The following is a 26,099-nucleotide window of genomic DNA, read 5'->3' as shown; positions in this document are numbered from 1 at the left end:
TCTCCTGGTATTCACATTGAATGTCTGGCTGCCTGACAGTTTCTCTTCTGCTTTTTTATGTTATATTTAATACAAGGTTACAATGAAATGTGTCTATTGATAATTTAACTGTTTAGGGCATTGCCCTAGGAGGTGAACCATGTGAGTTCTACTGCCAGCAATACATATAACATGGGGATTATGGTGTTCTTTCAGGTGCCTGTCTGCACATTAGAGCCCCGAGTGAGTCCCTGACTGCTAGAATAACAGTTGTTGGTGGTTGCAGAAGTTTATTCATGCCCATGTGCAGCTTTGTCACTCTGACCCTCTCGTCTCTTCCTTAGATTTACTTTTTCTCAAGTGTGACACAAACATAAAGAAGCAGAGAAGACAAAAAGGAGCCCCAGTGTCATTCCTTGATTAGGACACTGAGTTGGGAGTACCTTGTTTTGGCTTATGCATTTGATGACAAACTTTGTCTTAATGCATAAACTCTTTATTCTGGCTACTTTTCTGAGGAATGGGTCTCCTTTTCTGTGTGAGACATGTTGGTGGCCACAGAAGTAATAATTTCCTTTGCCCTTCTTCGGAACTTTTCATGAGTGTTAGTAGGTCTTGTTTTGCTCACGTGCTTTGACATTAGCACATAACCTATAGCTACAATATGTGATAGTTGATATCATCTTCTGTGCTGTGGAATTAATGCCCCATGGGTAAAGGCTTTCACTGTCCCACTCTCAAACAATTGCATTAATTTTAGGTGGTCACAGAAAGTAGTTTTGAGTAATCTCTTATTTGCCGTATTAGTTCTGTCATATATGTCTAGATGAACGTGTTTTCTTGACTTTATGGTCATGCACTGACATTTCTATATTCAGGGCCTTACCCAGCCACAGAGGCAGCATATATGGAATTCTTAATGGTAAACATAATGACTTTAAATTGTCTAGGCTTTATAGTGATACTACAGAACAATAGAGATGTTAGTGCACAGTATATGTTTGCTTTTGTTTGAAATTGGATGCCTTTTTCACTTTAGAAATTCTGCTGCAGTGTCTGATTTTGCAATGCTCAGTGTGACTTCATTATTCAGGGATGTCTTGCCGCTGGCAAAGAAGGTTTGTGTGCAGGTGTACGCATGGCATCATCCCAGGGCTTCCTAGCTCTCCGTACCTCCACTAGGCCAGGCTGAAACAGGACTTCTGTATTCTTTAGGTTGTGTTCAGATGGTACAACATGCTGTCAGTGGTGCCTTATGGATGCTTTGTTGCACACTTTCAAGGTGTAAGATTCTTATCAGAAAGCAACTTGTTGGCCATTGACTCTGTGACTCTGAGTTTAATTTAGGATCTCTGCAGACTGTGTGGACGGAAGAATCCACAATAGTGGATCTAAAGTCTCCTGTCTTTGCCCGAGTAGTCTTAATTCAGTACTTGCAAAGATTTTAAGTGAGAAATTGTTCAAGGACATGGCCTGTCATGGTGCCACTGACTCTTTCAGTAAAATTGTTTTGAGCAAGGCTGGTCACTGCAGTTTCATAAGATGAGCAAATAGTATTTGAAAGCTACCTTTTGATAGCTGGAACTTGAGAAACTATTGCAGGTAACAGTATCCAGCTTTTGTCTGTGTTGATAATGACTTTTATCTTTCTATTATCTTCCCATGCCTTACTTGTGAGGTTGTAAAAAATCGTATGAACTGTGTTCTGAGCACACCAAAAGCCTACCTGGGTGTCTAGGATTATTCCAGCAGTTCTACTTACGGGTTTGATCATCATTCTAAGAAAGATTTCTTTTGGAGGCTGTCAGAAGTTAAATTAATGTGGTGATTGCCTTAGAAGAATATCACCATACTTCTTATTTCTGAAGGTAGAGAGTGTTAGCATACTGGAATCCCTAAGGAAACATTTCTTACTTCTATTCATATACTTGAAACAATTTCTCTGGATTAGTGACCCCGTCACACTGCACAGTCTGTTACTTGTAAAATCTTAAGAACCTGTGGTTGGTGCAGGTAGCAATACCACACAAGTGAGCTTCATTATGCTTCTTCAGAAATGACAGATGCTAAATTATTCAACTGTTGATGTGAGAGTTTCAGGATTTCTGTTTTATCGGTGTAGTCAGTAGCTGCCTAGGAGAGTGCAGCACTACATATTTCATATTTCTTCACTCCTTCCCCGCACCTTAACAGCAAACCAGACTATTCTGATTGACAGCACGTTGAAGTTATTCAGCTTTTCTGCTTCCAGACCTGTCTGTCTCCTCCTTAGTTATCTTGTAAACTGAACTCATTGATCTAGTTATTTTTGATCTTTTACCTAGACACTGTGTAGCATACATGTAGATGCTAACAGTGATTTATTTGATCGAACTGCCAGTCTTCATCAAACTAACCCTTACAGAGCAGAGGCTCTCCAACAAGGCACTGTGTTCCAGAGATCTTACTTTTTTTTATTTTTTATTCCATAGTTTGAACAACAAGCTTTGAGAGGGTTTTTGAGTGCTTTTTGATACATGCCAGGTAGAACATTAATCACTGTAAGGGTTATGACTGTCAGATAACTAGTGATGCTTGACCTTCCCCAGTCAGGCATCAGGATAGCAGTTTGCACCCTATGTGGTGCAATAATTTTGATCCTTTCAGTGAAGGGTTGGTTGCAACTCTCATGCTTGGTAAGATGCCAGTGTTTGGATCATGGATACATTCAGGTCATCTTGTGCTTAACGAATTGTATTCCAACAAGCAAGCTTGCCTAGCTGATTCTTGGTCCGTAGAATCAATAATGGGGTGCTGAATAGCTGGAGGGAAGCTGGGGGAGTTTGAAAATTAAATTCATTGGGTAGTGGAGACTGAGATACTGTTCTCATGCGAGTTTCCCCGGTTAGTGTTTCAGTTTTGCCTTCCTTGATAGGAGTTGTATGTGTCGTTGCAATAGTTTGACTTCAATGGGGAGACATCTTTTTAGAATGAAAGCTTACTATCAACCAGGCTAGGAATTACATGGAAATGCTGGGGAAAAGCAAGAATCCAGGTATTTGATTTTTCTGGAAGACTGTCTATATTCTAGGCTATTAGAAAATAGCAGAGCTCCTCTTTCTCCTTCAGGTTTGCATGGCCTCTTCTCTGGTCTGCTTTAAGGAGAACCATAATAGCTGCTCTTCATAGTGGTTATTAGATGAAATGCTTGAAGAAACTGCGTATGGTACTTGTTCAGGTACTTGTGGTCTCTTGTGATTCAGCCTAGAAGCCCTGGAGAAGAGACTTCTGGTGACGATGTCCTCTCCTAGGTGTACAGGTTGCCTGAGATAACAGCTGAACCAGTCACAGTCTCACCTGGGAGAGAAGACCTCACTTGTCATTGAGAGGAATGGAGAGGCAGGACTAGCTTATGTCTCTGAAGTTCCACTTGGAGCACACACAGCCAAGTTGAACAACAGGCTTTTGTGTAGAAGCAGCAGTATGTAGAAAACTTTGTATGGACTTTATTCAAGCATAATTGATTTGATGAAGAGTAGCGTTTCTCTGGAAAATGGCAGCGTTTAGCTAGTCTCTCACTTTTCTCACTTTGCTTGCTTGATCAAAAGAATACATCCATTTTTATTCAAGCACGTGTTGGAGTACTGAGGTATAACTAGGGTTTCAAAGTTTGTTTTTCCCTGCCCCAAATCTGTAACCTTAATGTTGGAATGCTGAAATGAACTGTGTCCACAAGTAACTGTCAAAATGAAAAATTTCCATGGGCTGTTACAAGCCAGGATGCATTCTCATAATGTATGCTAACATAATGAGGAGCAAATACCTGCTTTAAATTGAATGCTTTTACAAGTCCCATCTTTTCCCCTTTCCCAATTTTTACAGGAAAATCATCAGCGTGTTTCTATCTTCTTTGATTATGCAAAACGTGGTAAAAACACTGCATGGTCCTATTTTCTGCCGATGTTGAATCGACAGGATCTTTTCACTGTGCATATGGTAAGTTTTAAATGAACCTGTCTCTGAAGATAGTAGAAAAAAATGATGGTTTTATTTTTCTTTAGGAGAATTTGGAGTTTGAAGCTAAACTACTGCCTGGACTGAAAAGTTTTCCTCTTGCTGTCTAGATGAGTCATTCTTAATAGAAGCTTCACTTGACCACATTTTAGAAAGAAAAGTTACATTGTTTATTGTTTTTTTTCTGGTAGATTAGAGCGGGTTTTAAAGGCTCAGAAAAGCAAGAATTTGAGAGTTATTTAAGCACAGTAAGACATAACTAGAAAAATAACTTCTGTCACAACTGCCATGCTGTACAAATACTAGAATTTAAGTTTTCATCCTGTGAAAGGGAAATAGTTTTACCTTCATGAACCTTGTTCTCTCATATACTCAGTTTACTATAATGCCACTTGAAATCTGCTTAAAATGGTTTGTAAGCATACTAGGGATGAAGTAACATCTGCTGTTGTGGGCTGACCCTGGCTGACAGGAAAGCTCCCATTCAGTTGCTTGCACAGTCCCCCACAGCGGGACTGGGGAGAGAATCAGGAGACCAAAAGCGAGAAAACTTGTGGGTCAAGATAAAGACAGTTTAATAAGTGAAGTGGGGAAAAAAGGGAAGAAGGTAGGAACCCAAAATAAATCCAACAAAAAGTGATGTAAAAGCAATCACACAACACCAGTAGACTGATGCCTTGTCAGTATATCTCTTCGGTCAGCTGTCCTGGCTGCGTCCCCTCCCAGCCTCTTGGCTCCTCACCCACCCTACTCACTGGAAGAGTAGAGTGAGAAACAGAAGTCCTTGATGTTGTGCAAGCGCTGCTCAGCAGCAGCTAAACCATTGGTATGTTATCAACACTGGTTTTTGGTCACAGCATCATATAGGCTGCTATGAAGAAAATTAAGTCCATTCCAACCAAGCCCAGTATAACTGTATGCTATGCTACCTACTGTGCTTTGAGCCACTGGGTGCTGCTGATCTATGTGGAATAACTTTTCTGGAATTCTTAATATTTTTCTGTCATCTGTGGTGAGAACTGGCCATTCCATCTGAGCAATTTTTTTTCCTTGTGGGGCGAAAATATGGTTGTATTACTGTGAATTCCCAATGGAGACCATAATTTCCACCAGTAAAGCTTGTATTATGGCTTGAAGAAGGAGAAAACTGCATGGCTATGAATTGTTCTTCACTGCATGTGTCTGTGCTGGTGTCGTATGGTAGAATCAAATCAGTGGCTCAGACTACAAAGCCACATACCTGGCCTGTGTTATGTTGTGGTGGCAGTACTGGCACAAGGAATTCCAGGCAAGTCATGCTATTTGCCCTTAGGTGTGGCCGGTGCGACTGTGTTTGGGGCTGTGCTGCGACTTGAACAATGAGCTGGCCTGTTTTCTTGAAAAAATGTCAGGCTTGATGTTTTATTTCTTTTTAAATCTGACTGATTCACTGCACGGCTGTGCAATCAGATTACTTGGTGCAGCTGAAGGAGGAGGCTGATGGGATTTTTCTGGTTGTTGGTGTTTTGGTTTTTTTTTTTTTTTTGGTATTGCTGCTGAAGACCCATCTTGCAAAACTGCAGTCCGAGCAAACTCGGACAATATTGACTTTTCAAGTATGCAGGTGAAGAGTAATTTTTAGACCCTTGCAGTGCAAACTAATTGGTTTCCCTGGAATGGTGGCTTTCAAATGTATAGTATAGAAATTTTTGTCCAGTATTTCTCGGCTCACAGATGTGTTATTCAGATATTGCTTTCTTTAGGTACTGCAAAAATATACAAATAACTTCACAAGTCACACAGAACCTCACCTGACATGAATCCACTTTAAAACACTGTTTACTCCCTTATTATGCCTTTTAGTGCTCTTTGTGCATATATGTTTTTTTTTTTTTTTAAAGCACATGAATGTTTTCAAAACAAAGTGTTAGATTTGTGTTGGCTTTGTTTTTACTTTTTTTTTTCCTCCTTACTATGCACACTGGAAGCCTTTCAATACCACATCATTGCATCTGCATAGACAGATAAAAATGCTTGTCCTCTGTGTCCAGGCTCAAATTCTGCTAGGCATGAATAGCCTCTCATTCAGGGGCCAGGTAGCAATTTTAACTCAGGAGCATGATAAGCTAGAGGTCTAATATCTCATACTTAAAAGCTGAAGGGATTTTGTGGGGTTACTTGGCTGCATTCAGAAGTAGATTTGATGCATTTCAGTGTAGACATCGTTGTTCCAGACTCTGTAATCCCTCTAGAAATCAGTGGTGGTGGTTTGTACATCTGAATGCAGTATAGCGGAAAGGTGCCTGAAATAGTCTTCTCACTGCATCATGGAACTGTATGGAGGGAAACGAACCCCTACTTCAGTAGTGTCTTGGTTCCACTGCCTCTTTATATATAAGCTGGCTCAAATGTTTCTGCAAATAAGCTGCAGGCTGCAATGTAGAGTTACTTCAAACATAATTTGGAAAGGCTAGCATAGAAATATACTCTTGTTATATGTGTTCTTGTGCCATAGGCATCATGAAAATTCTTAACCTGACTACGTTTTTACTCCTCAACCCAATTCTCAAATTCTACCTTCCCTTTTGGTTTTCTGCGCTTCTTTTTCTGGGCTTCTCCCTTCTTGAAGATGACTTGCTTCAGTTTCAGTACAAAAATCTTGACTACTTTGCAATCATTTGTGTTGGCATATGCCATAGTTGCTTAAAGTAAGCCTACTCATGTATGTGTTAGGCCATTAAGTGTCTTACTGTTGATGGATTTCTGACTGCAGTGGTGTCCTACAGTAGTAGTCCATTGATAGCTCTCCTCTGCCCCCTTCCGAGTTCTTCATTGGTGCCTTGTGAACTTCATCAGCTACAGGTGTCTGATGACATTGTGAAAATACACCAGTTACCAGGAAGTAGAAGCAGTAGAAAATGGAAGAAACAAAATTACTAGGCATGAAGAGTGCCCTACGTAGAAAACAGGTAGATTTCTGTAAGGGGCCATCTTTTATCTAAACTTGGTTTCCAGAGCTTATAGAACTTCCCACTGAATTCTGAAATGCTGAATGCTGCATTTAGAAAATCTGTTTATTACATTCTTTTTCAGGCAGCAAGAATTATTGCCAAACTGGCTGCTTGGGGGAGGGAACTTATGGAAGGCAGTGACTTGAATTACTATTTCAACTGGATTAAAACTCAGCTCAGTTCACAGGTAAAAAGCTACTTCTATTTAAACATTACACTGACTTTGGAAACTTTTTTTCAAGAATATGAATATAGAGATTCACAAACAAGAGGTATATTTTCATTTTCAAAAAAGAAAACCAAAATTTTACTTAGTTGTTTTTAAAGCTAAATATCCTTTATTGAAATGTATAGATCTTATCTTAATATTTTATATTTTCTGCTCTGAAAAATCACATGGCAGCAGGAAGTGAATATCAAAACTTTTTTTTTCAGTTTACTGTAGTACAAAGCTTTTATTTCTAGTCCTGTCTCTTCAAATGAAATAAATCCTGACTTATTTGGACAGTACTTTTATGGCATTAGCTCAGTATGAACTGCTTACTGCTGGCTTGTCCATCAAAGATGAATCGTTCTCCTTTGTATTCATTTTTGGAGATTTTCCTTTCAATCCTTATAAAAACCCAGATTTGTCATTCTCTAAAGTAGTGTTGCAGCAGAAGTAGATTCTGGAGAGCAGAGAATCATTCAGTAGGTTCAGTATCAGTATATTTTTAATAAATCCAGTCTGGAAAACTATGAAAAAGAACTTCTATTTTTTTTTTTTCTCTGAAAGAAGAATCTTAAAGTTGGAATTTCCTTCAGAAAAATTGAAGAGAACAGTCTTCAAATTCTAAGATGGAGATGAATAAAAGTCTCGAGTAAATACACACCTAAAAAATAAAATTAAATCTTGATTTACCAGGATCAGCTCTAAGCATATTTTTCCAGACATTATGGTGTGTGTGTGTAATAAATACAATATATTATCATAATATATTGACCAGGAAAAATATCCAATAGATTATTAATCTTTTCTTTTAATGACTAGAGAGATTGGAGAATTGAAAGAAACTTTGTAATGACTATTCTGTAAAGGTGAAGGACAGCTCTGTTTTTAAACTTTTTTTTTTTTTTTTTCTTCTAGAAACTACGTGGTACAGGGGGTTCTGTGGAAGCAGGAGCAGTCTCCACAAGTGATGTGAGTATATCTTTGAAATCTGTCAATTTGCTGTTTTGGGCAGGTGATATCCACTCCTTGGATTAAGGTGCAGAGCTGTTCAGGTGTCAGTAATAGAAAGTACTTGGAATCAGAACTGTACGACAACAGAGTGCCAGGTGATGGCGCCAAGAAACAAAAGTATTTTTAAAACACTGATTTCACAGAAAATCTTGGCAGTGGAAGTATGTATTTTACAAGTTGGTTTGGGTTGTTAAAACTGTAGATGCATCTAGCATCCTCTTTGTTAAAACTTGAAAAAATTATATGCAATTAATTTACTACTTGAACAATACTATCTGTTTAGCACTGAACTGTTGGATTTGTATAAGAAACCTGAGATTGCCCCTCAACTTCTTCAGCGTGAAATTACAGGAGTGCTTTCAAAGCTGTAAGCTTTTCATATTTGAATAGCTTGAATTCAGGGGAAAACGGATTGTCATTTTTGCATCTGTATTTACTTATACCAAATTTCATGTAGCTATAATGGCTGTTGAGCTTGGAGGTGGACTGCAGCGTTATAGCAAATGTAAGTGATGATCATAAATGGGTTTTGTTGTGGCACAACGAGGTGGTTTACTCCACATTCAAAAGCTATGATAGAATTCAGTTTGGTCTTTTGTTCCTTTTGCAACCTGAAAGTGATTACAGTTTTTTAGAAATCTTAAATATGAACCTGGAATTTGTTTTTCTTCTAAATGTAGTCATTGCTTTAAAGCGTTAGCTTCCCATAGAGAAAAGCCTCTTAAATTACCACCTGACTGGCATTTAAAATAGAAGAGGTGAAAGACTATTATGCATGACCATGGAGAGGGGCTAAAATTACAGACTAAGCATAGAAATTGAAGTATTTCAGTATTTCGTGTGCAGTTCTGTGTGCCATACTATTAGGTTTTATTAAGCTGACAGCTCTTGGTCATATAGCCTTAAAAGAGTAAATAGTTCTATAGCACGCAACACCGCTTGTTATGGAGCTGTGAGCTCTTTTAACTTGCTTAGAAATCTGTAGTTATTGTACTGCACAGATGTACCATACCACTGTAGCATCCCAAAGCAGCAGAACTGATAGTGCAAATATGTTCCAGGATAATTAAGTTGGGTAAGTATTGTCTTGACTTCATTAGTGTTCTGATTTCAGATCTAGGTTGTGCAGGATTTCTAAGCAGGTCCTGACCAATTTATTTCAGAGTAAATTAGAGAAGCAGTTGTAGCATTTTACACAGGAAATGAGGACTAGGATCTATTATGAAATGTCAATTATAATAGTGTTGGAAGAGAATGCTTTTACGACAGACTCTTAAAAGAAAACTCCCAAGTTCAGTAGTGCATGGGTTGGGGATGCAGAGAAAGTTATACTTTATTTGGGGCAGGAGGACTGTCTGTGTTTATAGCTGGTTTATTTGCATGGTGTGCGGGAGTGAATAGCTATCCAGGGAAATGGATGTTTTGTATGATGATCTGGGCCTAAATGTTCAGACTCAGTTTTTACATAAAGGTCTTAATCTCTGAAAGACACAGAATGAATTAATCTTTATTTTAACTTCTGTTTATTGTCTCTTCTCTTTTCCCCTCATATGGGATTGCCTAACTTCTTTACTCTATTAAATGTTTGAGAGGTTTGCTCTTGTATTATGTGAGTGATCTACCATAAGACTTTCAAGACACTTAGTAAAGAAAAAGGATTATGGAAAAATACCCCAACATCTTGTCAGCAGCATATCTGAGTATTACTGAAGATAATGCCAGAAGTTGAGCAAGAAGAGAGAAGAAAAAAAAAAGCCACTTCTGTTGTACCTCAGGATCTTTCTGTTGCTGTAGTGTAGAGGAACAATGTATTAACCAAAACCCATTTTTGAACTGCAGCCCATCTTATGTGTTACTGCACAGAAAATACATGCATTTAGAGATGAAAAACTGTTTAATGATTCTGGTTTTGTGACTGTTCATACAGGAGTTTGAATAAAACCAGAATTCGGCAGTGCATCTCTGTGTTTTCCTGATGGGAAAGTTTTAGTCTTACTGTTCTTTTCTTAGTACAGTATACAGTACTAAGATGTAATGTAAAGAATGGAAAAGTAAAATGTGGAGCTAAACTTTGAGGGTGATTTCACATACTTGGTTTTCTAATGGTAATTTTTTTATATAAATATATATCTCATTATGATAAGCTTGGTAACTTACCATGTGGCACATGCGTAGGAAAATATACAATTGTAATGACACCACTGCTGTTTTGAGTTGGAGAATGGGAGTGGGAAGAACCTGAGCTCAAGTTTTCTTTCCTTACAATGACCACTACCAAACTTCTTCAAGCTTGGTAACCAGATTGCTGATTTATTTCCCAACGTTTGCTCAATGGAATAACAATTGACTCTCTGGATGAAAGGGCTCTGGCAGTATAAAACAGAAGACAGTCTTCATTCATAGATGCTGAAAGGCGGCACATTCAAACAGGCTATAGAAATCCATTATGGTAATGTAAAATGGTATCACTTGCATAACACTTCTTTCCTATTCAGAATTCTTCTCCATTTATATTTTGCTTCTCACCTTTTCTTGTGAGGTTTTTTTTTTTTTAAATAGGGGGATGTAAAGCATGATAAGAGTGAGCCTGTTTAACCTGGAAGTGTTGCTGAAGAAATGTGTCTTGAAGTGTGCCAGTAAAGCCTAGTTTGGAAAACTGAACTTCACTTAATACCTAACTCTTCTTCTAAGAAGTGATGTGTTCTTTTTTTCACCCAGAGTTCCCAGTACGTACAATGTGTTGCTGGATGTCTGCAGCTGATGCTCAGGGTCAATGAATATCGCTTTGCGTGGGTAGAAGCAGATGGAGTAAATTGGTGAGCATTTATTTCAATTTATATGGATATACTTGCACTTACAGTAGCACCTTCCCCAGTGACCTCTTTTGGAATAGAACTCTCTTGCAAAAGACAGCTGCTCTGTTTGAATACAAAACCTATTTGTTTTCAAATATTAACACAGTCAAATGGACAAGTGAAACTTGTGGATATAGGTACCAATGTTGAGACTTTAATGCTACTTTACTCTTCATGAGGATCTGCTTAAATAAATATCTGAACGGGAATACAGCCACTTGTCTTCTGCTGGAGATGCTCTGTCTTTTTGTTTAATAGAACAAGGACTAATGAAATAAGTTTCTGCTAATATTCCTTGTATTTCAGTTTGCAGTTTTTCAGTCTGAAAATATTAGTAAAGGAGAAACAGGTTCTAAAGCCAAGCTCAACTTCTGTTTTCCACATAAGTCTTCAAGTAGGTCATTCTTTTATCCAGATTCTCTTCATAAATAGCTCTGTGTAAGGCTAGGATGTTGTCACTCATCTTATTTAAAAAATGCTTGGCTATAACTGATTTTTCTGCCATGTGTGCCTCTATTGGGGATGGTGGCTATACGATTTGCACTTGAAGGAGTACCCCTGTACTCTGAAATGGAGAAAAGTCAGTTGCCGATGAAATGAAGGTTCAAGACATGTTCACATGTGTCAAGATGACACTATTGAAACAAACTTTTGCACCAAGGAGGCTTTTTAGTAAGCTATTAAAGCCTCACAATAAGCCTGCATTTCAACAAGTTTGAATTTGTCTTAATTTTGATAGCAAATCTTGAAAGTAGATTTTTTTTTTTTAAATTGGGTTAGCTTTTTTGGAATGAACCTGTAAATGGCTTATTAAACTTTCAAAACTTCAGCTGAACAAAGCTTCTGTGTGATTTCTTCTTGGAGATCTTGTGATATTATTTCTCCTCAAGCAGTGCTTTGTATATCTGTGATGTGTTATATCTATAAGCTCTTTTCTGAGAACTCACTTGTTAAATAATGACTGCTTCAGCTCATTTCACACACTCCTGTGGAGAGATAAAATTAAGGAAACAAGTTCAATTTGTGTAGACTTTGTTCTGTCTGTTAACTCCTTTTTCTTAACTCTGAAGGAGTAGCTATGTGTTTCTCTGTTTCTCCTAGAATGACAAATAATGCTTTAAGCATGCCAGTAGAAAAAGAGTCTCAGTGAGCCTGAAGATGGATACAGTACCACATCAGGTCATGTGGGAAAAGCTGCTTTATGGTTGTAAGGCTAAGGAGGAAATAACTGTAACTTTAAAACATGGCTTTCTGAACAAGCTGCTTGTACAGTGATAAATACTGGTGCAGAATACTGTGAAGCGTGTGTTGTATACTTATCCTCAGCAGCTCTTTCCAATAAGTTCCTGTTAACCATTTCTTTTAGTGTTTCAGGGTGGAGCAATGCAATCTATGCGGTCATTATTTAAATACTAAATGTATATGTATGTTAATTTTTCAGTATCATGGGGGTCTTGAGCAACAAATGCGGCTTCCAGCTCCAGTATCAGATGATTTTCTGTGTGTGGCTGCTGGCATTTAGCCCTCAAATGTGTGAATATCTCCGTCGGTATAATATTGTTCCAGTGCTGTCGGATATTCTTCAGGAATCTGTCAAAGAGAAAGTAACTAGAATCATTCTTGCAGCATTTCGGGTAAGTGCCTGTTGACTGCAATCGCACTGCACTTCTCTCTCAAATGTGTAGGTCTCAAATATTGCTGATGCACACCTGTTTCTGCTAGACCGTATCAGTGAACTGGATTGAATGCTTAATTCTCCCTTTTTTTGTGAACCGAGTCTTGTTACAGGTAATAGACACGCTATTACAAGTAATAGATGTCTGCTACTCAATGTCTTAAGGTTGACTAAAAAAACCTGTGTTAACACAGGCACTACTGATTTCCCTTCTTTAGTTAAAGATTCTTTTTTCTACTGGTACTAGTTGCCTTATGAAGCTTTAATTAAAAAAATACTATTTTAAACACGCATATGTTTGTCCAACTGAATGACTCAGAAATTATTTTTATCTACTAGTCCAAAAATCTTTTCTTGGTGGCCGTGTCAAGATGAATGAGAATATCCATGTAAAAGTGATTAGTTATCTTATTGTGTCCATGTTACCTGAAGATCACTGGTCCTATTTAAGATAATTTGGAATAACTGAGCACTGAGGGTTGATGTTTTCATTGTGAGAGTACCAATTTGTAATCCTGTTTTAAAACAGGATTTGTATTTTGAGTAGGAGATATAGGTCTTGGAAACAGAGGAGACAAAAATTAAGCCAAGTTCTTTTAATAAATAGCCTAACAAAGAATAAGATGGTTCTATTACAGACTTTGGTGAAATTAACTGAGCTGTTTTCTTTCTCCAACATTAAAGACTTAGGTTGGCATGAAAATGAGGTTATAAACTGGCAGCCAGAAAGTAATAGATTGGAAATTAAACATCAGAGCTGTGAGTTCTGAAGCAAAATTAAAATAGGTAGCAGAGGCCAAATGCCCCTTTCCCTGTGTGAGAGGCCACAGTATCAGTTCATGGAGGGGGTGAGGGGTGGGGAAGTGAATTGCATAAAGGACTATGCTTGATGATTCCCCAAATCATCCCTACTGCCAATGTGTTACTGAAGGTATGCCATGAGTCTTGACAACTTGCATACGTCTTCTCTACTACTTGATTTCTCCTAATTTGACCAGTTTCACCTCTTTGGCAAACAAATTGCCTGAAGCCTGAAGTATGTAATTGTAATGTAATTTTTTTTTTCCATAAACCAACAGGTGTTGGGTACTTCTGTCTACTTTGAATCAATTACTTTCTCTTTACCTATTAATATGTTTTTCTCATTTTTCATACTTTTATTGTCTTTTATGTCTGTTTCCTGCCTGTAACGCATTTTGTACCTTAAGATTTTTTTATCACCGAGTAGTTTACTGATACATTCTATTTAGTCATGTGTTCTTGTTTGTACTTTCCTAACATATCTTTTCAATTTCACTGTAAAAAGCTTGAATATTTCACTATAGTATGAGATAAGTAATAATATGTGGAGTAGCTTTTACATCCGCCTATAATTCTTTTAAGTGGAAGGTCTTTGGTAACTATGTGTACCTGCTACTTGAATTTGTTGAACTTTGTCTTTTAAGATTCATTATTTGTTCTTTTGCTGTTGTTAGCAATTTCAACTCTAAGTAATTTAGCACTACTTTCTTTTTCAGTAAGAGAACTGAGAAGTAAAAGGTAATTTACAGAAACAGGGTTTCTTTGCACATTAAAGCTAATTGTATGTGGCCATTAAAAGCAGTAATATGTCTTAATTTCAGTATGCAAGTTTTAACATTTATTTGCAGTGTTCTGCCTTACTAATATGATGTCTGATGTCTTAGAAACCTTACTGTGACATGAATGAGAGTGATGCAGCCAAATTCCTTCTATATGGTTTCATTGCTTATTTCTGGTAGATTTTAAGGCTTTTTTATATGAACACATGTTCTGTTTGTTAAGGACTTTGTCTTTTATATGGAATTCCTGTTTTCAACTTTTATCAAAAAGTGCAGGTGGCTAGCTCTGATTAAACAACATAATTTGAAGCTGATTAAATTGAGTAGAAATGTAATGAATAATTGATATTGGAATTTGACTATTACATTCTGTGCTTGTAATTCCAGTCTTAGAATAAAAACGTCTAGTTTGGAGTATTCCCAAATTCAAAAGAACCTGATCTAATCCAGATGGTAACTTGGAAAGATGACTTCAGGTCACTTTTTTTTGAAGGCTTTTCTGCATTGTTCTATTGCTGCACAGAAAGCTAAAATGACAATTCCAGATCAAAGTAGTTGTTTATGGCAGAGAATCTGAATTTGGGATATAAGCTTGCCCTTTTTCTTTTGAATAGTGTTTGTAGTCAGCCCGATTTGATGTGGAAAATGATCAAAGCAGGTGAATTAGTACTTTCTGGTGTTGAAGGTATCATACCATCTAGGAGGAAAAAAGTCTAAGTGACCTAAACTTGAATGCCGTGGTGTTGTGCTTTTCAGCACATATGGTTGCATTATTTCTACCTTGCAAGACAGCCCTTTTTTTTTTTTTTTTTTTTTCCCTTCTCCCACATTCCTCTCCACCCCCAGTAATGACAGATATTAATACTACTCTGTAGTAAGGTCAGTCGTTGGCAATTTGTGCTACTAAATGTGGGTGTAAAGCCACTGGTAGACTGATAGTTTACTACTTTGGTGAGATTATTTCAGGAAGTGGTCAGTTCTGTCACTTGCTAAATTAAAAAATGCCAATAAGAATTTATTGAAAATACCACTTTGAAACAAAGTAATCTGTTCTTAAAACAAACAAAATAAATTTTTACTTCCCTAGAATTTGTTAGAGAAATCTACTGAGAGAGAAACTCGCCAAGAATATGCTCTTGCCATGATTCAGTGTAAAGTTTTAAAGCAACTAGAGAATTTGGATCAGCAGAAATACGACGATGAAGATATAAGTGAAGATATCAAATTCCTACTGGACAAGCTTGGCGAGAGTGTGCAGGACCTTAGGTATGCTTTGCAGTGTGAACTTTAAAAAAAAATGCAATTATACAAACATTGGTAAAACTTTTTTGTTCTTTAAGGCTAAATAATATGCAGAATTATGATAACGTAAATGCTAGTTGATAAGGTACAGCATACAGAGATGCTGGCTGTATGTAAAAGTTTCCTATTCTAAGTATTTACAGGCTGAATAGAAGATAAATCTTCACTTCTGATTATGTGATCTTTGTAACTGGTAAATTATTACAGGACTTCGGAGGGATCTTACAGGAGTTCCAGCCTAAGCTGAAGACTACCTGATTAGAATACATTTTGCTGTCCAGAGTAACTCGAGTTTTTGATAGTGTTTACCTAGTTCTTGCTCTTGTGCATAAATTGAACTGCATATTGTAGTTCATGTCAAAGGTTTAATTGGATGAAAGGCAAGGACTGAGATCCTTGATTGGGGAAGTTAAAACCTAGAAAACAGGCAACCCAGCCAATTAAATTCACAAATGTGGTTGTGTGTCTTGAGTTTTTCCTCTTTTTTTTTTTTTTTCTTTTTTACCTTCTTCAGGAATTGTGTTTCGGGGTGGATGGAAGGGTATGTTTTTCTGTTGCCTTTCATGCCTTTCATTATTTTTAAAGTGTTTGACCTCTGAGACAGGGAACAGTTCTCATGCTCTGCAGAGAGCTGACTTCCAAATGTGTTAGCAAGTTGTGCTTCAGCTTTGTCTTGCTCGGAACAGGCTTGGGCACGTGGTTCAAATTCTGTTCATAGATGCTTAGCCAATGTTTCATTTAGGTCTTCTGTGTTGCAGCTCCTTCGATGAGTACAGTTCTGAGCTCAAGTCAGGAAGACTGGAGTGGAGTCCTGTACACAAGTCTGAGAAGTTTTGGCGGGAGAATGCTGTAAGACTAAATGAAAAGAATTATGAACTACTCAAGTAAGTTCTTAAGTGTTGAATCACATAATTCTTTAATATTTTCTGTGTTTTAACTGGACCTGTGTCTAATACAGGTTTTACATTTCAACATGAAATAATGTCTAGAATGAAAGCAAGTCAAGAACGTCTTGCCATTTACAGAATGTATGATCCATACTATGTGTGGTTCATTTTGTTCAAACACAGAATTGTTTGTTTGCTTTTATTGGCCAAAATGTGTTGATGATGATCGAGGCAATATCTCTAACTTAACATGCATGCAAATTTGTGCCATGACTCTTTTTATGCTTTCACTTGAAAAACAGCTATAATAATTGATGTAATTAAAAATATTTTAACTGTACCTTAGTCTTAGTTTTGTGTTATGTGGTGATGTTGATCTGAGTAATGGACTCCTGTCTTGAGTACTTGGGGGTTAAAAGTTGTGGTACTGTTCCATGGAAAATCTGACTTGGTGCATTACATTGCAGTCTGTCTGTTTTGTCTTGGGACTGTTTGGTGTATGTAGATTGTTAGATGAAGTGAAGCTGAAGCTTATCTTTCCTTTTGGAGTCAAGGACTTATTTGTTGGCTTCTGAAAGTATGTACTCAAAAGATGTTTAGGTCTTAAACAGCTTGTAGGAGCTTCTAGTTGTTTAACTGCATTGTTACTAACTGATAATATGTAGTGTTCTTCCTGTTCAGTATTTGCTAATAAGTGCCAGACCTAACAGAAATCAGGAGGTCGAGTGGAGCATGTGAGATGTTAGAAGGCATGGCAAGAGCAAGCTGATCCTGAGCTTTATGTGCATTTCAGACTGCCCTGAAACCTCACCAAAACGAGTCTGATAAATTGCTCCCTGAGGACATATTGCTAAATATGTAGGATTATAGACTCAAAACTTTTAGATGCTGCCAACTTCAACATGAAGTTGATGTTGAAGCTTAGTATTTCCTGTAGCAATTGCAATGTTTTCCTGTATCCATCTCTCCTGGTTCTGGGACTGTTAGGTAAATTTATTGTGCTTGTGCTGCCACAAAGACAGTGATCTACAATAGTTCCTTTAGAATAAACACACAAAAAACCCCCACACAACCAATAAACCAAACCAAACAAAAAAACCCACAAAAACCCAACCACCCCCGCTTCCAACCCCGCCCCCACAAGGTGGTGGAGAGATTCTTGCAGCTCAAAATTTCTGTCTTGCATTGTAAGGCATTGGATAGACAATCCTTTCTTTGCTTCAGGCCACATCATTTTATTTTCCCTTATCTGCCAGCTTACTTGTTTTCTAATTCTAATATACTTAAGCTTACTGTTAAACCTATTTTTTTCTGCCTTCTACTGTTACTGACTTCTTAAGCAAGTGATGCTGGACTAGTGTTTTGTTCAACAACATTGTAGGGATCTTTAGTGTCTTCTGATTAATGTTATGGTTCAAGTTTCTGCTCCTACTTGTTGTCCAAATTAGGAATTCTTTTCAAAGGTAAAGTACTTCTGTCACTTTCTGCACACTAGGGAGGCAGCAGCTGCAGTAATTTAACTTTACTAGAATGTTTTTTTTTGATTCCAGTTGAATTTTTAACCTACCTACCTATTTCAGCTTGTTACTAACTTTCTGTGATTAGAACACATTTGTCATTTCACTAAGTGTAGATGAATCTAATTTTCCAGTGATCTGTATGTTTAACCTTTTAAACTTATTATTAGTGCCTAACCTTCGTATCTGTCATTTTTTCCTCCTCCTCGTTACTGGCTAGAGAACAGTGTTACTGGTAGCTGTTTTCCACTAAAACTGATTAAACTACTTAATTAAAAGATGCAGACAATATTAAGAGTTGAGAAACTGGTTTCTAATTCTTACAGCTCTGTATTTCTGTTCATGCTAACAAAATAACTAGTACATGGAATTGGAGTCAGTTACAAGGTATACCTTTCATCATCTCAGTCTGTGAGTTAGGACAGAACTGCTTTTTAGACCACAACAGTTGACTGAATGAGTGATGTTTTTGAGATAATGTTGATGGTCTTGAACCAAGAGAAGTTCACAATTGCACAGACCAAAGAACGCAGTGTGCTGTTTTGTTCTCAACTGCTAGGATGCCTTTTAATTTTTAAATGACTCTGTATAACAGCGTTCTGCATAAAATTCTGTCCTTTTTGTCTTCTGCACTGAGCCATAGTTACTGTTGAAAGGTGAGGGGAGGAATAGAGTTGGGGAAAGGCTGATAGGTAGCAGGCTGATAGATAGCAGGCTTCTCATACCCCCTTCGCTGTGTCACGAGCAGTGTGACCTTATCGTGTTCTGAATCCCTCAGTGCAAGATCCTGAGTGCAGGAGCTGGGAACAGCGTGCAAGCCTGACTGGGGTCTATTGTGCCACAGAAGCAGCAGCATCTGTTGGCCTTGTATAGGCTTTGTGTTTGTGTCCCACTCTATAAATATTTATATTTGATTAGTACAGCTTATTTTGAACTCAAAACTGTTGGTCTTGAAGCCAATGTATGAAAAAAACCCAAAAGGAGATATTTTGTAAACCTTCGTTGTAGGCATATGTAGATGCGGCTCACTAAACTTAATCTACTGAACGCTTTTAATAATTCTGTTAATTACGGCAGGATCTCCATTGTTTTAAGTGCAACTGCACATTTAGAAAAACTTCTATTCTAGCTTTTCTGTGACTTGTAAAGCATTTTTGTGGTTACAGATTTTGTTATGTTAAGTTATCAGTGATTTAAAAAAAAAAATAAAAAAGAAAACCCAAAACAAAAAAAAACCCTGAACCAAACACTGGGACTTACTTGTTTCAAATCCTTTCCTAGAATCCTGACAAAACTTCTGGAGGTTTCTGATGACCCACAAGTGCTGGCTGTAGCTGCTCATGATGTGGGAGAATATGTACGACACTATCCTCGTGGGAAACGGTAAGAAAAATGCCAATATGTCGTTACTCAGGAGACTAGCTAGAATGTATACTTTGCCTGTTGCTTTTTTGCTTATTTATATTACACTATGCTGCATGGGGATTGCAGGTTAGGCTTAAGTTTAATTCACCGGGAGTGTGAGAAAACACCAACTAGATTAGATGAGAAAATACCAACAAGGTCTTTGACTTAAAATATTTAAGTGTCTCGACAGTCAACCTATGGCTAAACAAATATTGAGTAAGTTGTTTAGACTAAAGCAGAAGACATGGACTAGAAGAAATCGGAGCAGCTACTAAGAATTTAATCAACATATCATTTTTAGCCTCTATTATGACTATTGGACTAGAATTATTTGGCTTAGAATAGGGATAGACTATTTCAACAATGATTAATTATTTTGTGACTTAAGATTAGTGAGATGAGATTTTTCTCACAAACAATTGTTATTGTAATTCGAGTGATACACATTTCAGTGAAAGTGTTAATGTTTATTGTAAACCTGAATTCTTGCCAAAATATACAGACAGACATCGCTATACTTTCTTGCTTTGTTTTGTTTTAAAAACATGTGAGCAAAGATGTTTGTTTGCTGAGTAGTTGCATCTCTAAGGTAAGGAGACCACTGAAGAAGAAAGAGGCCTTTGGTTTTTGCAGGAATCGTGCTCATCAGTCACCCAAAGGGACAGGTGACTTAATTTTTGTAGCAAAGAAGTGGTCTGTTTCTGGTTTCTGCATAGGGTTTAATGGGAAAGATGAGAACGATCTTCTAGGCTTGTTGGGAATTTCATGAACACTTCTTGTGCAGACTGCTGTCTTGACAGTAATAGGATCATAAACAACAGACTGAAACTTCATGCCATATATATGCTGGAGAGATTTGTTCACTCTAGAAAGATTCACAACCCTTGTAGTCTTGTAAGCGACTTGAACTGAGAGTATTTTTAGAGTATTGGAACAAGCTGTTTTCTAGGTCTGCTGGGAAAGGTCAGAGGTGTTCAGTGTGTACTATTTGTACCGAGCAGTGCTGTGTATTTGCTAGTCATCTCCTGTGTCTTCCAAAAGAGATTTATGACAACTGGTATTTGGAGGAGAGAGAAGATATCCTCCAATAACGTGGAAACTCATACTGCTACCTGCAAGTGGTAAAGCTGAAGGACTAATACCGGTTGCCCCTGCTTTCATCTGCCCTTTGTCTGAAACCATTACATTAGGCATTTACCATGATCTTTAAGCAGCTTGCACACACCTACACAAATGTGGCGTAATGCTTGGGCTAGTATGGCCATGCAGTTGCTGGACCAAAGCTATGAAGTCAGATGAACGGATAAACAGGACCTGTATCTCTGGCTGTAGTTGGGAAAATGTGCTGGTGGTAGGACCACAGCTCCGCTCAGCTCCCAAGCTGTTAAACGTATTCAGAAGTGTGTTAGCCTTCAAAAGGAGTGGCCATCAACGTCAGTGGTCCTAGATACTATTCTAACCCACATTCTCATATCAGATTCTAATACTTTAGCTGCTTTCTGCTTATGGACGTGGCTTATTTAGCTTTCAGTTCTGATGGACGAACTAAAATGCCTCCATCTCTTTCTTTTAAAGAATTTCCATTGTAATTGGGTGTATTCTTACTTCAGCAATTTTAGGACTAAGAGCTTAAAATACCTAAGGACTGTGTGTTAGTTTCCATGTGATAGTCCATTTCTTACCATGATGTCTTTTGATATATAGTCATTTACTGCTCCCACGCCTGGTTGGCATTTCACACTCTCATTGCATGACTCACTTTGAGAATGGATGCTATTTATTGGTTTAGAAGAATAAGAGAATTCAAATGTCTTATACTTTTGTTTCCTTTAAGTGTTTATCCTGAACTCTTAACTGGATCGTCCTTCAGCCTTCAAAGGTTGTAGAGGTGAATTAGAACCTAAAACTTCTTAAGTTTGCCTACTGTGCACAGCAGAGACCTAGAGTTACAGTTCTGGCTAACCTTTCCCTTTGTCAGACAAAGAAAGTGTTTGTTAAACTAAATACTACATTTTTGCTTGGCTGTTCTCTAATGTTGTCATCTTAAATAATTTTATCTTGCCTTTGAAAGTGCACGTTGTGGACCAAATTCTCATGGCTGTAGCACTGTGGGATTCTAATGAGGCTCACCAACATGCATTTTCTGACAATGTAACAGCAGAAATAAAGTGCTGAATGCTGTGAACATGGGTTTTACATTTTGTATGTACAAGAGATTGGCACCTAGAACCATTCCTTTCTTTGGCTCATGATTCAGAAACAGCTTAATTGCATTCCCTTTTCCACCTTGGTCTGCTTTTAGATACGTAGTGTGGATTTTATATTAATATTTTCTGCTGTAACAGTCTAAACTGTTTGCATTTGTCTTCATTTTATGTTTCTTCTGTCTGCCTTTAAATGGATTGTGTTAAAATCTGGCTCTTCAGCATCCAGAAACTTGTTTGAATGGCCACAGTTTTGGCTTAGTGCACTGTTACTACAGGGAACAGTCCCTGCAGAAGATGCGCATGTACCATAACTGGCCCAATGGGGCTCTTACTGCTGTAAAGTAAGCAGAAGTTGAGAAGAGGGAAAACAGAGCTAAAAGTAGTGTCTGGAGCAGATTTGGAATTTGAAGGAACGGGATTCACTGTGCGCCTTCCTCATAGTTGCTTACCTCTCAGTCTAAAACACCTGGCTGGGAAATGATTTGTACCAGTAGGCAGTGTTATGCAAGAATGGTAATGCTGTTCTTTGACTCTTCATGTTCTCAGCCATAATTTCAGTGGTGTACTATCATCTGAAATACTCTATTTCCATTTGTGATTATAGGATTTTAACTTTTCATTTTGTTTCTTATGTGCTCCTAGCATAAGGAGCATAATGCCTTTTTTTACCTCCTTTCAATTCCTGAAAATTCAGTGTTTAAGTCAGTCCTTTAATGAGAAGAAAATTCTTGTTTGTATTTCATAGTCTTGTCTTTGTGTGCGGTGGTTTTATATTTAACTCACGATTAAAAATGTGAGGCAGCTTAAGGCAAGCATAAAGTTTTTTTGAATCTGTTATATTAGTAATAACTGCTTGAATTTTTGGCGAGGATTTTCCAGCTAAAAACAACTGCACTTTTCTGAATGCATTTCAGTTGTATGAAACTTTCGTATATGTTTTAATACTGTTGGGGAAATAATACTCCCTATGGTCTCCAGGATGGTTTTGACTGGGTTATAAAATGAAATAGGAAATTCTTTTTTCATCTCAACACTATGTCTTTGTACTGTTCTGCAGCTTACAAAAACATGTTGTGTTGTGCAGCAGTAATGCATTAATTGGGCCATGAAAAGACCAGTAGTAAAAGCAGACAGCTAATGCAAGCTTAGAATGGCAGCATAATATCAGGTTAAGAGTAATGCAAATCGTAGCCTCTTCACAGAATAATATGTTTAACTACTCAGTGACCTGTGAGAGAACAGATATAAAAAAAAAAACCCAAAACATATGCAAGTCACTGAGTAATCAGTTTGTATATTCCTTGCAAATTCTCTCCAAACTTCCCTTGTTATGACAGACCAAAATGCTGCATGTGGAGAGACATCTGAATGGTGATACTTTTTCAGGTTTTAGGTGTGCTGCCTTCCAGATTTTTTTTTTTAAGAAATTATATATTCATGACGTGATACGGGGTTTCATTGGTATTTCCTGTGGGATTTGGTATAGCTATTAAAAAGCTATGACTGACTACTATGGTGAAGTTTGCAGTGAAAGATGTGCTCAAACATACTGTTTTTCTGTAAATGGTAACTTAGCAGCCAGTTTTGTATCTTGTGCAAGAATAGCTGTGCCTCTAGTACAGTTTGAAGGGCAAAAAGCATGATGAGGAGTACCAAGTGGCTGTCTTATAGGTGTTGGTGTGATTCCAAGCACTTTTTCTGTGCTGAACTGGATTGGGGCTTTAATCTCACAAAAAATGGAGTGACCTGGTTATCATCAGTTTATGGAGAGGAAAGAACTACCTCCTCCTAAATAATAATTGATCATGCTGTACCCTGCTGACCCTCTCAAGGCAATATTGAGTTCTTTAGCAAGCTGCATAAAGCAGATAACCCTCTCTGAAAAAGACTTCTTCCTTGATGTTGTTTAATTCAAAATTTATGGAAGTAGGTAGCAAACAGAGGAGTCCAGTACAAACACTTCCTGATGTTGTAAATTTAAAAAAAAAAAACAACAAAACCAAACCAAATAAAAAATTTCAGTAGGCAGTATGAGATATGCATTTGTAAGATGTGTATGTTAAGAAATAAGAACTTTCAATAAAATAAATATTCTGTGACTTAACCTTTTAATGCCTTGAACATGAAGTGGTTGGATAGGGATAGCTACCCAGAAGCTGAAGTAATTTCAAAAAAACCCTTCCCCTCCTGTCTTTCAGAGTGATTGAACAACTTGGTGGTAAACAGTTGGTAATGAACCACATGCATCATGAAGACCAGCAAGTTCGTTATAATGCACTACTGGCTGTACAGAAGCTGATGGTTCATAACTGGTATGTGAAGACTATTTAACATACTACTAACAGTACGAAATACTGGACTGTGGAGAGAGGATTCAAGGCAGTAGATTTCTTTAAGGTGGGAATACCATTTTAATGTGGTAAGACTGCAGTTCTTAAATGACAGAGCATTATGATGTTAATGTGTAAGATCTTAGCTAGTTTTTCTGTGTATGTTTGTTGCAGTTGAATTGAGTAGCTTGACCTGACATGATTGAATGTCACAGGAGTAATTCACTTGAACAATATATTTTAACTTATTTGAACTGTTTAATATTTAATAAGAGCTGTGATTTAGGCTTGCAAAACTACAATCTCCAATGTTATGGATGTGTGTAGGTATTTTAGAAAGTTTGTTTAATCTCAGCTGAAGGAATCAGTAGCTTGATATAGTTGTAACAGTTGATGTTTCAAGTACTTAATTGGCAGTTGCTTTGCAAAGTGCGTGTCTGACCATTCTTTTGCATTGTTCTTTGCTCTAGTCCTTTCCCCCACTCTACATGTTATTTTTTTCTGTTGCCATTTTAAGGGATGCAAGTTTAACGTTTCTTTAGCTCCTGGAGTAGCAGAAGCTTATGGGCTGGTTGGTTAGAAGTTGTTGAAAATCACTTGCTGGTGTCTCTTTTGTTGGTTTCTGAGAATAGCATTTGAAATGAGGTTTTTCTTTCATTGTTCGTTGACTATTTCTTCTTGTCTAATAAAGTTCCAAAACCCCTGAGGTCCTGACGTGTTCTGCCATGGAACTTGCTGATGGGTGATGCTGCCTTTCCAGCAGAGCACAGGACCTTTATAGTGAAGCATTGAAGGGCTGAACTTCTGAAAAACTTCAGTCTTGGCATAACAACTTTGTATAACTTGCCAAACTAATTAGGTATGCTAAGCACAAAGTATGGAGAGTTAAAAATACTAATTAGGAATTCTTAATCTGGTTATTAATTATGATTTCACTAAAGCTTTTATTTCCAGTTTGGCATTGCCTTAGAGAAAGATAAAATGCAACAGTACATCTGAGTACTTTGGAACATAGATGTTGAGATACAAACAACTAATTTAATTTTGAACTTAAAATAACTTTTTATTTCTGAAAAGCTTGGTGCTTGGAAGTACCTATAACTCTTGTCAGTTGTTCCGCTTCTGACAGAATGTGGTCTTTTTAAAATGCTGAGTAGTGATGATAAGTGAGAAAGTGGTAGGGGAACAAGGTTTGTCAAGCACATTCTTACAGGGTCTTTAAGTCAGCTACTTTCTGTAGAAGACAGACTAGCAAGGCTGACAAAAACCTCCTATTCCCTCTCCTTGCAGTGTATCTTTGTAAAACAAAGCTAGTTTTCTCCCTTTTGTTCTGGAGAATGAATTTTAACTCTTGTGTATGTTATAATAATTTTATCCTACCTCCTCCTTCTCTTATACTGTGGGAAACTTCTATAGCAGAGAAAACCTTACATATTTAAATAATGTACTATGACAAATCCAGAGTTAACATTCTCCACCTAAGGAGGACTTTGGTAAATGACATTGAATTTCTGAGTGCATGGAGATGGAGACTGGGACTAAATGTGTGGTCATGTGCAACCTAGTTTTGGGGCAGTGTTGTATATTGTGCTCCACCCTGCTTCTCAGCTTGGTGATATGCTGCTTTTTTCACAATGCTGTTCTGATATATTTGAAGCATTCTGAGTATCATAAATCAGCTATAGCTACATAGAGATTACAGTGTGGAAGGCTTAATTACTGAATTTACCTTCTGTAGGGGGGACGGGTCTTATTTCACGTGTGTCTGATGTCTTGAAAATGTGGTAATAAAAATATAAAACTCTGGTCTTTCTCCAGCACAAACCTCACTGGTAGTAAAAGTTCTCCTGGATGCCTAACTTGGCTTTTTCTCATTTTCAGCATAAGCATACTAATTTTAAAAACATCACATCTTGTTTTCTAGATTTGTCTTGTTTTTTTTAATGGCGTGAACATTTCTGTGCCTGCTTTTCACAGTTTGTGAAGCTTTAGACTTGAGACTGAGAGAGACTGCAATTACATCTAGCCTCAGATCTTCAAAGGTGTCAATAAAAAGGATCTGTTTAAGTTAGTGCCATTTTCAGATTCATATTGTCAACTTCAGGGAATATGTTCTTGTTTAATTCTTATTGGAACAAGCCTCTGGGACATATTG

General features: G+C 37.5%; 1 protein-coding gene across 2 annotated transcripts in view; it reads left to right on the top strand.

The window, feature by feature from the left end:
• The window catches only part of ATP6V1H (ATPase, H+ transporting, lysosomal 50/57kDa, V1 subunit H), a 46,922-nt gene that overhangs the window by 10,115 nt on the left and 10,708 nt on the right, over positions 1 to 26,099 (top strand). Inside the window, exons 4-12 of one of the 2 annotated variants that reach the window (XM_009889182.1) lie at positions 3,841 to 3,954; positions 7,045 to 7,149; positions 8,089 to 8,142; positions 10,903 to 11,000; positions 12,481 to 12,673; positions 15,382 to 15,560; positions 16,355 to 16,480; positions 19,282 to 19,383; positions 23,813 to 23,926. In XM_009889182.1, the coding sequence (XP_009887484.1) occupies positions 3,841 to 3,954; positions 7,045 to 7,149; positions 8,089 to 8,142; positions 10,903 to 11,000; positions 12,481 to 12,673; positions 15,382 to 15,560; positions 16,355 to 16,480; positions 19,282 to 19,383; positions 23,813 to 23,926 (1,085 nt within the window). The remainder of the gene's footprint in view (positions 1 to 3,840; positions 3,955 to 7,044; positions 7,150 to 8,088; positions 8,143 to 10,902; positions 11,001 to 12,480; positions 12,674 to 15,381; positions 15,561 to 16,354; positions 16,481 to 19,281; positions 19,384 to 23,812; positions 23,927 to 26,099) is intronic. The other variant, XM_009889183.1, reaches the window with a different exon arrangement.

This window comes from Charadrius vociferus, unplaced genomic scaffold (assembly GCF_000708025.1).
Source record: "Charadrius vociferus isolate BGI_N301 unplaced genomic scaffold, ASM70802v2 scaffold347, whole genome shotgun sequence".
Taxonomy (NCBI): domain Eukaryota; kingdom Metazoa; phylum Chordata; class Aves; order Charadriiformes; family Charadriidae; genus Charadrius; species Charadrius vociferus.
This window is presented reverse-complemented; position numbering and strand designations above follow the sequence as displayed.